The sequence below is a fragment of the Microcaecilia unicolor genome, chromosome 3, assembly GCF_901765095.1.
Source record: "Microcaecilia unicolor chromosome 3, aMicUni1.1, whole genome shotgun sequence".
In the NCBI taxonomy this organism is placed as follows: Eukaryota; Metazoa; Chordata; class Amphibia; order Gymnophiona; family Siphonopidae; genus Microcaecilia; species Microcaecilia unicolor.
In genome coordinates this window covers 509,375,343-509,390,819 of record NC_044033.1, presented here as the reverse complement: position 1 = coordinate 509,390,819, position 15,477 = coordinate 509,375,343, and the positions used below count along the sequence as shown (strand labels likewise).

Here is a 15,477-nt window from a genome sequence, read left to right as displayed (position 1 = left end):
GATGCAAGGTTCTGCATTAGGAGTCACTGCCTAGGAAAAGGAATTAGGTGTTGTCTTTGTTGATAACGTTGAAACCCGCCGGTCAGTGTACAGCGGTGGCTAAGAAAGCAAATAGAATATTATGAATTATTAGGAAAGGAATGGAGAATAAAACTGAGAATATTACAATGCCTTTGTATTGCTGAATGGTGCGACTGCACCTCGAATACTGTGTGCAATTCTGGTCACTGCATCTCAAAAAAGATATAGCGGAATTAGAAAACATACAGAAAAGGGTGACAAAAATGATAAAGGGGATGGAAGAATTTCCCTATGAGAAAAGGCTAAAGAGGCTAGGGCTCTTCAGCTTGGAAAAGAGACAGCTAAAGGGAGAAATGACAGAGGTCTATAAATAACTGAGTGGAGTGGAACAGGTACATATAATTCGCTTATTTACTTTTTCCAAACACACAAAGACTAGGGGACCGAAATTAAGCTACTAAGTAGTAAATTAAAAACAAATCAGAGAAAATATTTCTTCACTCAAAGTGTAATTAAAGTCTAGAATCCGTTGCCAGAGAATGTGGTAAAAGCAGTTAGCATAGCAGAGTTTAAAAAAGGCTTGTACAAGTTCCTAAAAGTCCACAGGCCATTATTAAGATGGACTTGAGAAAATCCGCTGCTTATACCTGGGATATGCAGCATAAAATCTGTTTTACTCTTTTAGGATCTTGCCTGATTGGCCACTGTTGGAAAAAGGATACTGGGCTTGATGAACCTTCAGTCTGTCCCAGTATGAAGATGCTTATGTTCTTATGTTGTGAAAATGACCCCACCCCCTACCCCCTCACTCCTGAATTCCCCTATTATTGCATATATATCACACTGAATGGTTTCTGATCTTTAAGCAAAATGTATTATTAGACAAAGGGAATCTGCGCAAACACATATCACAGTTTTTAAATTATTACTTAATTTATTAAGGAACAAAGATGTTCAACACCCATATCACCTGTCCCCTAAACTTAGCAACAAGTTGCATCACGTGCAGCAATCCCCCTCCCATCCCTTCCATCCATACACATTTCTCCCCTCTCCCTGTTCTTCCATCCGTGTGCATTTCCTCCTCTCCCTTCCCTCCTAACCAAGTGCATTTCCCTCTCTTCCTTCCCTTCCCTCCAATCCAAGTGCAGCATTTCCCCCTCCCTTCATTCACCTTTATCCCCTCTTCCTTTTTCATTCATCCATGTGTAGCATTTTCCATCTCCTTTTCCTTCCTCCTATCTGCAGTATTTCCCCCATCACCTAGGCACAGGCCCTACAAACTTTTGCTTTCACCGGCACTGCTTACATCAGGGTCTCTCTAGTTGCTCTGATGCCTCTTTCCCTCTGCCATTTCCTGCCCATGCAGCAAAAGTGATTGTGACAGAGGGAAGGACACGTTTGTATTCCTGCCTGGGGGGGGAGGGGGACGGACATAGAGGGAGGAGAAGGGGATATGCAGGACCTTCAGGAAAGAATGGGGGAGGAAGAGAGAGATGAGGCAATGCTAGACTCACAGCGGGAAGTGTACCGATTTTGGGGTGACAAAAAGCTGGTGAGGCAATTTTTTGGGGTGGCAAAATATACAGTATAGTGAGATTTAGATTCAACAGGGCTGGCTGAAGTCAAGCCCGGTTGTGTTCAATCAACTGAATCTAATTATCAATTAAATTTGGTCAATTGGTTGATTTGAGAAACTAAGGGGGCAGTTACTTTCTCACATGAATGACATGGATATTGGATACCTTTGTTCCTTAAATAAATGAAGTAATTTAAAAGCTATTATACGTTTACTCAGGTTCCCTTTGTCTAATATCACATTTTGTTTTAAGATCAGAAACCATTCAGTTGACATATATACAATAATAAGGGACATTCAGAGGAGGGAAACGTTCTCACATCACTTGTATGTATGGGCAAAAAGTGAAAATAAGAATGTGAATATTATTTCAATGTTTTTAACATGTACAGAATGGAATGGTATTGGAGTTCTAATGGTTCTACATATGAAGGAGAAAACTGGAATCTTTACATCATGATATCTTCTAAATATCAACCAAAGTGTGTTATAGTAAACCAACTTTTAGGACCACACAGGTTCCTTTGTCTGAACAAGATATTGTTTTTTTTTTCATTCCAGACTTCGTCCAGATGAGCTAAACACGATTGTTTTAGATTACATGACTGAAAACTTAGACCTTAGCCTTTCAGAAGTTATCAACGTGTTGATAAATAACAGGCCATCTCCAGTCATGGCTTCTTATTGCCTATTGCTGAAAAAGCTGCTAAAGTTTCAAAAAGAACACATAACCATGAAGGTAAGCAAAGCAGAATGTGGGCGGCACTTCAAAGCAGCTGTAAGCCAGGGTGGGATCTTTCAATATAGATCTGTGCTCAAGCCCTTTCATTCCCGCCCCTTCCAACAGGATATTTGTTTCAGAGGGGGTAAGACTCAGCAGTTGTGGAAACACAGGCTTGTGCTGGAAAGCCCCATGCTGTATTTCAATTACAGTGAGCGCATTCCTGAGTCTGGGTGCAGATAGGGTAACGGGGGCAGCAGGTGTAAAGGGAAGAAGGGGAAGATGCTGGACATGGGGGGAGGGGAGGTAGGGAAATAGAGATGAGATGTTGGACATGAGAAGTGCTAGGAAAGGGGAGATGGAATGCTGGCCACAGGGAGTAGAGAATGGGTGATGAGATGCTGGACAGTTGAGGGTTAGGGAGATGAACTGGAAAGGGAGATGCTGACCAGCTTGGGTGGAGAAGGGAAGGGGAGATGCTGGACTATGGGAGGGAAGACTTTGAGGGGCCCTTTTACAAAGCAGCAGTAAACCCTGTGGAGGTTAGGGAAGAGAAGGGGAGATGTTGGCTCCCTGGAGGAGTAGGGAGTGGAAGGGGAGATGCTGGACTATGGGCGGGAAGACTTTGGAGGGCCATTTTATTAAGCAGCAGTAAGCTCACCGTGGGCTTACTGTGCGCCAATCTGGAACTACTGCTGGCCCAACATGGGCACCAGCGGTAGTTCCACCCACAGCACATGGCATTTCTGGCGCTAACAGAAATATATTAAAAATATTTCCACAGGTGCTAACCTAGTGGTAATCGGGCAGCACCGCATGCTACCCGGTTATTGCCGGTTAGTGCGGGAGCCATGGCCACACGGTAAGTGAAATCTTACCGCATAGCCATTTCTTTTTTCAGCCTTTATACCCACTGCGGTAAAAAGGGCCTCTGCATGTGGCAAAAATGACCCCTGCTGCTAGCACAGGGCACTTTTTACCACAACTTAGTAAAAGGGCCCCTGAGCTGCCCTTCAGGGGGGGGGGGGGGTTGCATGGCTCAAGGTTCACCTAGAATGTCAGATACCCTTGGGTTGACCCTGTAACTATTAGCTGACGTCATGCCCCCCAGAATCAAGAGGTAGTTCTAGAATATAAAGAGATTCTTTGCTTGCTGGATCAATCTTGGTAAGATTACAAAGACCATCCTAGCCGTAGGGTGCAGTGTCATCCAATAACATAATACTCGTGGAAGTAGAATATAACTCCAACTATCCAACTAGTATCCAGATTGAACTGCATTGAATTTTGAGCAGTCACTTCAGAAAATGGATAGCATGTCATCGATCTAACTGTATTATGCAGCTAATCCATAGGCTTAACCTTTTACATGCGCAAAACAGTGTTTATGCGCAAAAAAAAATCCTTTACAAAAAAGTGTCCCCCTATTGTTCTAATCTTTTCAGAAGGAATGCTGGAAAAAACAGATATACTGGCCTTTATATGGAGTGGAGGAGTGGCCTAGTAGTTAGAGCCAGGGCCACCGAGAGACTGGGCCAGGCCTGTGGCAAGGCCGCCCCCGGGGCCCCTCCCCTCACTGCCCCCAACGTTGCCCGTCGCCGCTCCACCCCCCCCCTGAGGTCGCCACCGCCGCTCCCCCCCCCTTCGTCCGCCACCGGGCTGGGCCCCCTGCATTGAAATCGCATCTCACCTCCATGAAAACAGTGCTGCAGGCAGCAGAACGCCTCCCTTCGGCCCTCCTTCCCTCGTGGTGTCCCGCCCTCGTGGAAGTTACGTCAGACGAGGGCGGGACACAGGGAGGGAAGGAGGGCCGAAGGGAGGCGTTCTGCTGCCTGCAGCGCTGCTTTCATGGAGGTGAGACTGCGATTTCAATGCAGGGGCCAGACGGTCGACGACGGAGGGCGGGTGGGACTGCGGCGCCAGGCCCCCCCTTCGGGGAATTTTGTCCCCCCTGCCCCCCCCCCCCTCTCGGCGGCTATGGTTAGAGCACTGGTCTTGAAATCCAGAGGTGGCTGGTTCAAATCCCACTGCTGCTCCTTGTGATCTTGGGCAAGTCACTTAACCCTACATTGCCTCAGGTACAAACTTAGATTGTGAGCCCTCCGGGGACAGAGAAATATCCAGAGTAACTTGAATGTAATCTCACCTTGAGCTACTACTGAGAAAGATGTGAGCAAACTCTAAATAAATAAATATTCTAGAACTCTAAAGAATAACAAGATTCCATGCAGAATTTCAAAGTGTAGCAACATTCCATGTAGAACCCCAAAGAGTAACAAGATTCTTTGGGGGTGGAGGAGTGGCCTAGTGGTTAGAGCACCAGTCTTACAATCCAGAGGTGGCTGGTTCAAATCCCACTGCTGCTCCTTGTGATCTTGGGCAAGGCACTTAACCCTCCATTACCTCAGGTACAAACTTAGATTGTGAGCCCTCCTGGGACAGAGAAATATCCAGAGTATCTGAATGTAACTCACCTTGAGCTACTACTGAAAAGGTGTGAGCAAAATCCAAATAAATACATCTGTGTTGATTTTGATCTGGGATCCAAACAACTAATAAAACAATAATAAAGGTTAAACAACTTCTACTAGTAAAAGAGAGGGTCCAAAAGTACACAAACCAAGGCAGCAAAGTACTACTACTACTACTTAACATTTCTAGAGCGCTACTAGGGTTACGCAGCGCAGAGAGACAGTCCCTGCTCAAAGAGCTTACAATCTAATCGACAAGTGAACGGTCGGTCCGATAGGGGCAGTCTGGATTCACTGAACGGTAAGGGTTAGGTGCCGAACGCAGCATTGAAGAGGTGGGCTTTAAGCAAAGACTTGAAGACGGGCAGGGAGGGGGCTTGGCGTAAGGGCTCAAGACTGGAACAAGTGCATAGACTGCTCACTAATTGCACGCTTCTGCTACCGGTAGCTTTCTGAGGGGGTCTTTTACTAAGGCGTGCTCAGGTTTTTAGCACACGCTAAAAATAAGCATGCGCTATAGGTTAGAGACACCAATGCATTCCTCTGGGCATCTCTAATGTGTAGAGCGTGCCCAATTTTAGCGTGCGCTAAAAATGTGAGTGTGCCTTAGTAAAGACCCCCTGAATGCCTAAGTTTGTGTGCAGATACTTACAGCCAATCGGTCATTCCATGTCAAGTGGTCTGGTGGTCCCTGCGCGACCATCATGGATTTCGATGACATTTTCTGTGAACAATCTCAGCAAGTATTGCATCGGCGAACACAAAACTTTACCAGTGTTCATAGCAGGGGTGTAGCTACGGGTGGGCCTGGGTGGGCCCAGGCCCACCCAATTCCAGCCCAGGCCTGCCCAGCGCCAGCGCCAGCTCCCATTGCCGCGGCGCGCGGCGCTACAAAAAGAAGAAGCGCTCAGCTGACTGAGCTGAGCGCCAACGCGTCGCTAAGGAAAAGAAAAATGTTTTTAAAAAAATGCGGCACCGCAGGCAGCCTCGAAGCATTGGCTGCTGGCTCTGTGCAGGCTCCTCCCGTCTCTTACATCACTGCCCCTGTAGCGAAGCAGGGGCAGTGACGTAAGAGACGGAAGGAGCCTGCAGAGCCAGCAGCCAATGCTTCGAGGCTGCCTGCAGTGCCGCGTTTTTTTTAAAAACATTTTTTCTCGTCTGGTTAGCGACGCGTTGGCGCTCAGCTCAGTCAGCTGAGCGCTTCTTCTTTTTGTAGCGCTGCCCTGCTGCTCATCAGGAAAAGCAGCAGTGGCCGGCAATGGGAGCTGGGGCTGGTGGGCCTGAATGGGAGAGGGAAAATGGATGGCAGGATGGGGAGAAAGAGGAAAAATGGAAGGATGGGGAGAGAAAGAGGGAAAACAGATGGCAGGATGGCAGAGAAAGAGGGAAAATGGAAGGATGGGGAGAGAAAGAGGAAAACAGATGGCAGGATGGGGAGAAAGAGGGAAAATGGAAGGATGGGGAGAGAAAGAGGGAAAACAGATGGCAGGATGGGGAGAAAGAGGGAAAATGGAAGGATGGGGAGAGAAAGAGGGAAAACAGATGGGAGGATGGCAGAGAAAGAGGGAAAATGGAAGGATGGGGAGAGAAAGAGGGAAAACAGATGGGAGGATGGCAAAGAGGGAAAATGGAAGGATGGGGAGAGAAAGAGGGAAAACAGATGGCAGGATGGGGAGAAAGAGGGAAAATGGAAGGATGGGGAGAGAAAGAGGGAAAACAGATGGGAGGATGGCAGAGAAAGAGGGGAGATGGATGAAAGGATGCAGAGAAAAAGGGGAGAGTGGAAGGATGTGGAGAGAGAAGGGACACTGAACAGAAAAGGGTAGAGAGATAGACACTGGTTAGGAGGGAGAGAGACATTAGATGGAAGGATCAGGAGAGAGGGTAGATGGGTGGAAGGATGGGGAGAGAAAGAGGGAAGACGCTGGATGGAAGGGTAGGGAGAAAGAGGTGACACTGGATGGAAGGATGCAGAAAGAAAGAGGGGAGACTATTGGAAGGATGGGGAGAGAGAGGGGAGACACTGGAAGGATGGGGAGAGAAAGAGGAGAGCTGCTGCATGGAAAGGGGGAGTAGTGAAAGATTGGAGAATAAGAGGAAGGGGCATGGGAAGAACAAGGGTGAGAAAAAGATGAAAAGCCATAAGTAGATGAAGGAAATTAAAGAATGGATAGTAAGAATGAATTAAATCTGGACACAGAGAGAGGCAGAAAAATATTGAAGAAAGCAAAGAAAAGGAGAGAAAAATGACAAATGGCCAGGAAACCCTGGCAGAAGAGTCAAGAGAAAACGAAGGAAAGCAGAATCTAGAGACTGGGAGCAACACAATGAGAAAAAGTAAATGGCCATACAACAAAGGTAAAGAAAATAATTTTATTTTTAATTTAGGATAAAGTAATATGGTGTTAATAAAGTTTCAGAGACCAATACTTCCTTCCTTATGTCAGGAGAGGATACCGTAACAGCATTATACTGACCTGAGGCAGGAGCTCACTGAAAAGGGTGTTAAGGCTATTAAATAAATTGTCTGAAATCTGATGCACTGAAAAGCAGCACTTTACCCTGTGTGACAAATGCATCTAAGTGTGACTACATTTTGCTGGGGGGGGGGGGGGGGGTAGAGAGAAAATTTTGTGCCCACCCACTTTGGGTTCAGGCCCACCCAAAATTGGCAGTCTGGCTACGCCACTGGTTCATAGGGAACATGTATGAATGTTCACAGAAAATTTCATTGAAATCCGTGATGGTTGCGCAGGGACCACCAGTCCACTTCACATGGAATGACATAAATGCGCACTGGAGACATAAAATATTGTTTTACATGTTCAAGTCGCTTACAAAATTACCCCCTTAAAGCCAAATCAATTATGACATTTTTCATTAATCTGATTATATTTATATCAACTAATATTAATCTGTGTACTCCGCCTCTTTTAAAAGTATTTTTCTTTTGTATACAAAACTGAAAATGACAACAAAAATATCACAGCTGGTATTTCTCATGTGCACTATTTTTATTAGGTAAAAATGATGCTCTCCTGATTGTATAACCCTTAAGGGTCGTTTCTCTTACTGACCAAAAATACAAATTAAAACACATATATATGCACATCAGGGGCGTATCTGGACTTCGCCGTTAGGGGGGTCCAGAGCCGAGGTGAGGGGGCACATTTTAGCCCCCCCCCCAGTGCCGCCGCCAACCCCCCCGCCATTGCCAACGCCGCCCGCCTGCCATTGCCGACACCCCCCGCCACCGCCAGAACCACCTCCAACAACTGTGGCCCGCCCGCCGATGACCCCCCGCCCGCCATCGCCTACCTTTGCTGGTGAGGGACCCCAGCCCTCGCCAGCCGAAGTCTTCTTGCTTTGTTTGGTTTCTGAGTCTGTCTGACGTCCTGCAGATCGCAAGGCTTTGTTCTGTTTCTGTGAGTCTGACGTCCTGCATGTTGTGTACGTGCAGCAGGACGTCAGACAGACTCAGAAACGAAACGAAGCAAGAAGACTTCGGCAGGTGGGGGTTGGGGTCCCCCACCAGCAAAGGTAGCAGACGGCGATGGCGGGTTGGGGGCGGGATGGGGGGTTTAGAGGGTCGTTGGCAGGGGGGGGGTCCAGGGCCAAATCTGCAGGGGCCCTGGCCCTCGTGGTCCCATAGCAGCTACGCCCCTGATGCACATTGCAAGTCTTTGGAAACTTGTTCTCATATTACTATTTGTGCCACAATTCATTCAAAAACGTTGTCGTCAAAAATGTACCTATTGTCTTCTAAATTCTAAAACATCTCAACCAATGAGTCAAATTCCATGTTTTGTATTTCAGAAAATAGAGCCTGAAGAATGGAATCCACCATCCAGAACCGTATGGCAAGAAGCATCACAAAGTAATGTTTTTGTCAGAAAACTTCCTACCCAGGTGCTTGTATAACTGCTATTTATTGCACTGTACACGAGGTAAAAAGAATCGCACTCTAGTATACAAAAGTAGATTTTTCTCTTACAACATGTAGGATTCTGTAAAACTCCTCATCAGTTTTCAAATTAGAAAAAAACAATAGTTATAAAATAGACACACCATGTAGGGACTGTGATGCACCAAAAACAAAAGCTGGAGGTAGATATAATTTATTATATAAAATTAAAAAGACAAAAATAAAACTTAACATGGCCATGTTTCGCCCAAACAGCTAAATCAGGGTATAGAGTCCAAGATGGCCGCTGATTGAATCAGACTCGAGTGTGAGCTCCTGTGATTTTTGACCTTAATTATGCCTAAGAGACCAGGCCGACCCGCTGCTGTGTCCTCTCAGCAGCGGAGCCCTGTGGCTCAATCCGGCTCCATTGAACCTTTTTATCCAGCGAGCCCCAATTCCAGTGGCGTCGGTGAGCAGCCCGCTAGCTCAGCCAGGAGTTGATGGAGGATAGGATTACCATATGTCTGGACTTACCCGGACATGTCCTCTTTTTGAGGACATGTTCGGGCGTCCGGATGGGTTTTGCCAGTCCGCCCGTTTGTCCGGATTTCTGGACAAACGGGTGGGCGGGCAGCGGGCCTATCCTAGCCTCCCCTTCCCTTACTTACTATCTACTGCCCTGGTGGTCTAGTGACCTCTTCAGGGCAGGAAAGAGCCCCCTCTTTCCTGCCCCGGAGTGCTGCCCTTGCCCTGCATCCTGTTGCTGTGACGGTCTCAGGATTCAAAATGGCCACCGAGAGTTGAAGCGGCCTCGCGAGACTTCAACTATCGACGGCCATTTTGAATCCCGAGACCATCACAGCAACAGGATGCAGGGCAAGGTCAGAGCTCTGGGCAGGAAAGAGGGGGCTCTGTCCTGCCCCAAAGAGGTCACTAGACCACCAGGGCAGTAGATAGTAAGTAAGGGGAGGGGAGGTGAACCGGGGGAGGGGAGGTGATGGGGGGGGCAGGGGAGGGGAATATGTGACCCGGGCGGGAGGGTAGGGAAATATGTGACAGGGGGCAGGGTGAGGATGTGAAAGGGGTGGGTGTGGGCGGGGCAGGGGCGGGGCTTGTGTCCTCTTTTTGAGAGGACAAAATATGTAACCCTAATGGAGGCCCCCGGCGGAACTCTGGGCTAGAGGTTACACTCAGCCCTGATGTTAGATCTCCCTCCCCCGCAGCCGAGAGGAAGCAGCTCCCTGACGGCGGTGTCCCTAGCCCTGCATATGGAAGGAACGCCAGGGCTAGCATGACAAGAGGCAGAATGTGATCTGCGTGGAGCAGAGGGGAGTTTAGGATTTCAAACTCCTCAAATAAGATCTGAAACAGTGATTACAGCACCGGGGGACACAGAAACTACAAGTACAAGTACAACTACTTTGGGAGAATTTCCTACGCAGTGTTCGAAGGTAACGAACACCCAATTTTCAGTTTCTTTTGTTAAACCCTCAGAAGTCACTTTAGATAATTTATGGTGCTTGATAGCTGACCTGGGCAAAACATTATGTCCTCAGGTACAGAAAATAAGTCAAGATATGACTGTTTTGGAAGTAAAAACTAAAGAAGGTTTAAAATCTTTGACCTTAAATGTTCAATCACAGGAGAAAAACCTCCAGCACATGCAATTGCTTCAAAGTAATATGTTGAAAGATTTAACTAATCTGAGGGAGAAAACAGAATTTCTTGAAAATTACTCAAGAAGTAATAACTTGCGATTTTTGAATTTTCCTCAACAATTTGCTGTTTTCCCTGTTTCCCTGGTGAAACGTTAAAGAATTATATTAAAGAAATACTGAAGGTTCCGGAAGAGGGTGTCCCTCCCTTCACACAAGTGTATTACCTTCCTGTTAAAAAAGATAGTAACCAACAAACTCAAGTAAATCAGTCACTAGATGTATCTGTGCTTCTAGAATCTTCAGATACAGAACAAGTCACAGCAGCCACTTTGTTGGCTTCTGATAAAAACTGGATAATGAAGATGTTCTTTAAAAATAAAGGAAAGACCTTTAAAAGTCTAAAAATTCAAATATTCCCGGACATATCAAGAGATACCCAGAAAAGACGACAACAATTCCTCCAGATGAAAACTGAAGTGCTTCAGATGGGAGCTACTTTTTCCTAAGATACCCCTGCAAATGCGTGGTTAAATACCAATCTTTTAAATATGTTTATTACGAACCCTCTCAGCTTGCAGCTTTCATAACATCAAAAAGCTCTAGTTAATGTAATAAGGAATTGGTTCACGTCTGATTACAAATGTGTTAAAAAATTTCCTAAATCTCCACTGTTTGGGAATCTTGGACTCTTATTGTGGACTTGAGATTGGTTACAGATAATAATAGAGTTCATTCTTTTCTTTCCCTTTTTTCCTTAGCTTAATTTTCTAAGATAACCAATCTTTTCTGTACAAATAATGCAATGTCTTGTATAAAAATAGAAATGCTTATAAATAAAAATTAAAAAAAATCAGGGTATAGACATCTAATATGTTCAAAAATATATTAAAAACAGGCTTTCCAAAGTGATCTATAAAAAAAAAATCATGTGTCATTGAAAAAAAATAGATAGATACATTAAATAGTAAGAATAAATACTAGTACGTACTCTTATAAACAAAACCCAACAAGAGGCTCCCTAGCCCTCGTTGGCAGCTTTTATGCTTTCCCCTGTAGCCCTGCCCCTTCTGGCTTCCCAACCAATGGCAAGGGGGTCTCCTGCCGCGTCATCTCAATCGCCGATGGGGAAGCCGGAAAGGAAAGGTCACTCTGGCGCAGGAGCTGCCGGGCAGAAGCCGCCATGTTATGTGCGGCTGCTCGGCATGCCCCTCGCCAGCCTACCTTAATATAAGGGTCCTTTTACTAAGCTGTGGGCCATTCCTGCACAGGAAAAGGCCATTACCATGGCCGTAAAAACCCTCTAGGGCTCTGTTTACTAAGGTACACTAGCATTTTTAGTGCACGCTAAACATTAGAATGCATTAATGCTAGAGACACTCATATATTCCTATGGGTGTCTTTAGCATTAGCATGAGCTAAATATGCTATCGTGCCTTTAACACGGCTTAGTAAACAGGGTCCCTATTCTCTCTTTTTTTCATTAATGGCCGTATGCTAATGTTGCCATTAGCCTGCCGCCATTTAAAAAATTACAGCAGGAGCTCTTACTGTGATGCAGAAAAAAGTTTTGCACCAGGTTTGGGGCAGCATAGTTGAGAAAAGTGGGTATCTAGCAACACCCTCTCTCTCACTCCAACCCAACCACCTGCCCCAAGCGACCTGCCTCCCACCCTGTCGTGGTCTACTGGGCTCCCCCACCCATCTGATCCACCCCCTGCCCCCGCTTCCAACCCAACATCTACACAAAAGTCCCTAGCAGTCGCGTGTTCTCCCTCCCCCTCTCCCCAATTTAAAAAAAGATCCCTGGTGTCTAGCAGCACCCCCAATCCTTCCAGAAGCCCCCTACCCAGACTTGTACCTCAAAAGAGGCAGGAGTGATGCCCATTTGTTCCTACCTCCGGCGCTACTATATTCAAAATAGCGGCACCCTGCCTCACATGGTGCGTCCTGGAATGCATATAGGAGAGCCAGTCTACCATATGTACCCCGGATTGTGCCTTCCCAGGCTAGGCTCAATTCCCAGCCCAGGGCTCGCAGGGACAATTCCACCACTTACACACGGTCACACCACTCTTCTCTTAGTTCCAGTTCACACTCACGATGAGCTGGGAGTGGGTTTAAAGTTCTAGAACTGTGATCTGAGGGTTTGGGAGACATTCACACTCTCCAGGAGTGCAATCCCTTTGGTCCTCTGTATGCAGGAGCAACTCTTTAGGCAATAGTTTATACAAGAACTCAAACCTTTATTCTCCAACTCTGCAATGGCAACAACATCAAACAGTTTCAGCACTCCAACTCCAGGTAAACTCAAACTAGGTTCCAATTCTTCTGATGTTCCTCAGGGAACTCCTGTGTCACTTTTCCAGGTGTATTTATAAGGGCAAGCTTTTGAGCAAAATATGTACATGTGTACAGTTTTCCCATTCATGCCTATTCTGTGGGCAGTGTGATTGCCACTGGCTGTTTCTCCTCCCCTCAGTACAACTCAATTTTTTGTGAGCTCAGATCCTCCTCTGGTTTGACCCTCTTCAAGCGGTGACCCCCCACCCACTCTGGATCCACCCTGGTCTTGGGATCGAGCTCTCCCTGGTTCCAATCCTCTTGCTCCTGGTCTGGGTCTCTCCTACACCCACCTGTTGCTCACACACTTGAACAGTTGCTACTTCAGGAGCCACAACCCCCCTCTATAGCCAGAGGACACGCTCCTCCATAGGATTCCTCTTTACTCCTCCTGGTATCTTGGCAGGGGACTGTCAAGCAACCAAAGAACCCCTCCTGAGCATAATTCTAATCTTTATCCCTTTAGTAACTCCTCCCTCTTGTCACTCACTCCCGGGGAACCTTTATCTCCCTGCAACTTGTATCAAACACTCCCCATGGGCTGGGCCGCCTCCTTCCCCAAGGATCTCCCAGTCACCCCTCCCCCCCCCTCGTGACCCTCAAGGGGGACTTTTCTCAGTAATCACCATATATTGTGGGATTACACATATAAGGAATTTCTCCCTTACAGGGCAACTAGACTCCACCAAATGCAGGGTGCCTGCATTTTGAAGATGGTGGCACCCTCTTTTGAAGTACAGGTCTGGGGGACTTAGGGGACTTCAGGAAAAGGTGGAGGTGGCGCTAGACACTAGGGATTTTTTTTTCTTTTAAAAATTGGGGATAGAGGATTTGGTCAAGGGAGGGGGCACTAGACCACCAGGGACTTTTGTGCAGATGTTACGGTTGGGGCAGAGGGTCAGATTGATGGGTGGGGGGGGGACTTAGTAAATCACCAGGTAATTTATTTCTTACTCTTAGTAGATGGGAGAGTCATATCAGGTCAGTTTGGGGAGAGGGAGGGAGCAAATCCTCTGGGGACCCTACAGAAAGCAGGGTCAGAGCACCAGCAGTTTTTTTCCTTCAGTGTCATCCATCTTCTCAGCGCCTGAACCAATCACTGCTCAGGCACTGACAGGAAAGGTGACATTTATCAATGAGGTATGGATTACTGCTGTGATTATAATGCCACAGTATTTTTTGTTTTTTAGGTAGATTTTGCATTAGAGTACTAGATCTACCACAAAGCTTTTTGCGTGGGCCCCAGGGATTCTGGAATGTTTCTGTCTGTGTAGATAGAGGGCACATTTTGGTGATCCTGCTCCATAAGCATAAATGATTGAAAGTCACTTTTAAACAGAAGAATGTGGTGTTACAATGATGATTGTTTTTACTTGCAGTAACTTTTGTTCATGTAAGCAGTCATTTCTAAATCATTTTTTCAGAGGGCAATAATGATGGAAAAAAGTGATGACAAACAACCTGAAAGCATGAACCAAGAAGCAGAGATTCAGAAGACCAATCAAACTGAGCAAGTGATACCAAATACAGGCAAGACAAGTGAGAAGGAAGAACCATCATCTACCCAAAACCCAGCATTTCCAGAAGCCACTGGAGAAAAGGAAATTGCAATTTTGTTGAAAAAGCCAGAAATCCTTCAGGAAGGTATTGATGCCTTATACATAAAGACCATAAATAAAGAAATATATCTTAGAGAAGAGGGAGATAACTCAAAAGACATACCGTATTTTTCGGACTATAAGACGCACTTTTTGCCCCCCAAATTTGGGAGGAAAATGGGGGGGGCGTCTTATAATCCGAATGTAGTTTTAAAAGCACTGCAATTCCATTTTGCAAGGTCCCTCCCTCGCTTCGTTTTGCAAGGTCTCCCCTCCCTCCCTCCCTCGCTCCGTTTTGCAAGGTCCCCCCCTCGCTCCCTCCAAATTTTAAAAGTTTTACCTGGTCGTGGTTGCAGCAGCAGCAGCAAAAAGATACACGCTGGGTGCGTCAGTCTTCCGTTCTGACGTCTCTCTCAGCTCTGGTCCCCTTGCAGAGAGAGACATCAGAACGGAAGACTGACGCGCCCAGCATGCATGCTTTTTGCTGCCCCGACCATGGCCAGGTAAAACTTTTAAAATTTGGAGGGAGCGAGGGGGGACCTTGCAAAACGGAGCGAGGGAGGGAGGGGGGACCTTGCAAAACCGAGGGGGGGGGGACCTTGCAAAATGGAGCGAGGGAGGGAGGGAGGGACCTTGCAAAATGAAATTACGGAGCGAGGGAGGGAGGGGGGACTTTGGAAAACGGAGGGAGGGAGGGACGGAGGGGGGGCCCTGGAAAACGGAGAGATCGGGGGCCCTGCATTTGTACAAGATGCACTGGACCATAAAACACACCTAGGCTTTAGAGGAGGGAAAAAGTGCGTCTTATAGTCCGAAAATTTTTTTTTTTCCTATTTCCCTCCTCTAAAACCTAGGTGCGTCTTATGGTCCAGTGTGTCTTATAGTCCGAAAAATACGGTATATAATCAACTAAAAGGGTTTATGAATATGAGGCTCTGAAGAAAGACATGAGAAAAGGTCTTCCTGAAAAGGGTGGTTGAATAGCCTCTCACTGGAAATGGTAGGGAAGAAAAGAAGAGTACTCCGGAAAACAGGTTATACAGCACAGAGTCCCTACTCAGGAAGAAGTGAGGGAGAGGCCAAAATAGACTTTGTTATAACATACAGAATAAAATTCAGTGAACTTGATATATCTTTCCTCATATTCTGTTTTTCTGAGAAAGTCCTCTTAGGATAAAAAGG

The 15,477-nt window shown here is 46.5% G+C and overlaps 1 protein-coding gene across 1 annotated transcript in view; it reads left to right on the top strand.

Annotated features, from left to right (window-relative positions):
- The window catches only part of LOC115464820 (hormonally up-regulated neu tumor-associated kinase homolog A-like), a 62,383-nt gene that overhangs the window by 33,988 nt on the left and 12,918 nt on the right, over positions 1 to 15,477 (top strand). The window contains exons 7-9 of the mRNA XM_030195179.1: positions 2,162 to 2,339; positions 8,609 to 8,701; positions 14,122 to 14,341. Coding sequence (XP_030051039.1) covers positions 2,162 to 2,339; positions 8,609 to 8,701; positions 14,122 to 14,341 — 491 coding nt within the window. The remainder of the gene's footprint in view (positions 1 to 2,161; positions 2,340 to 8,608; positions 8,702 to 14,121; positions 14,342 to 15,477) is intronic.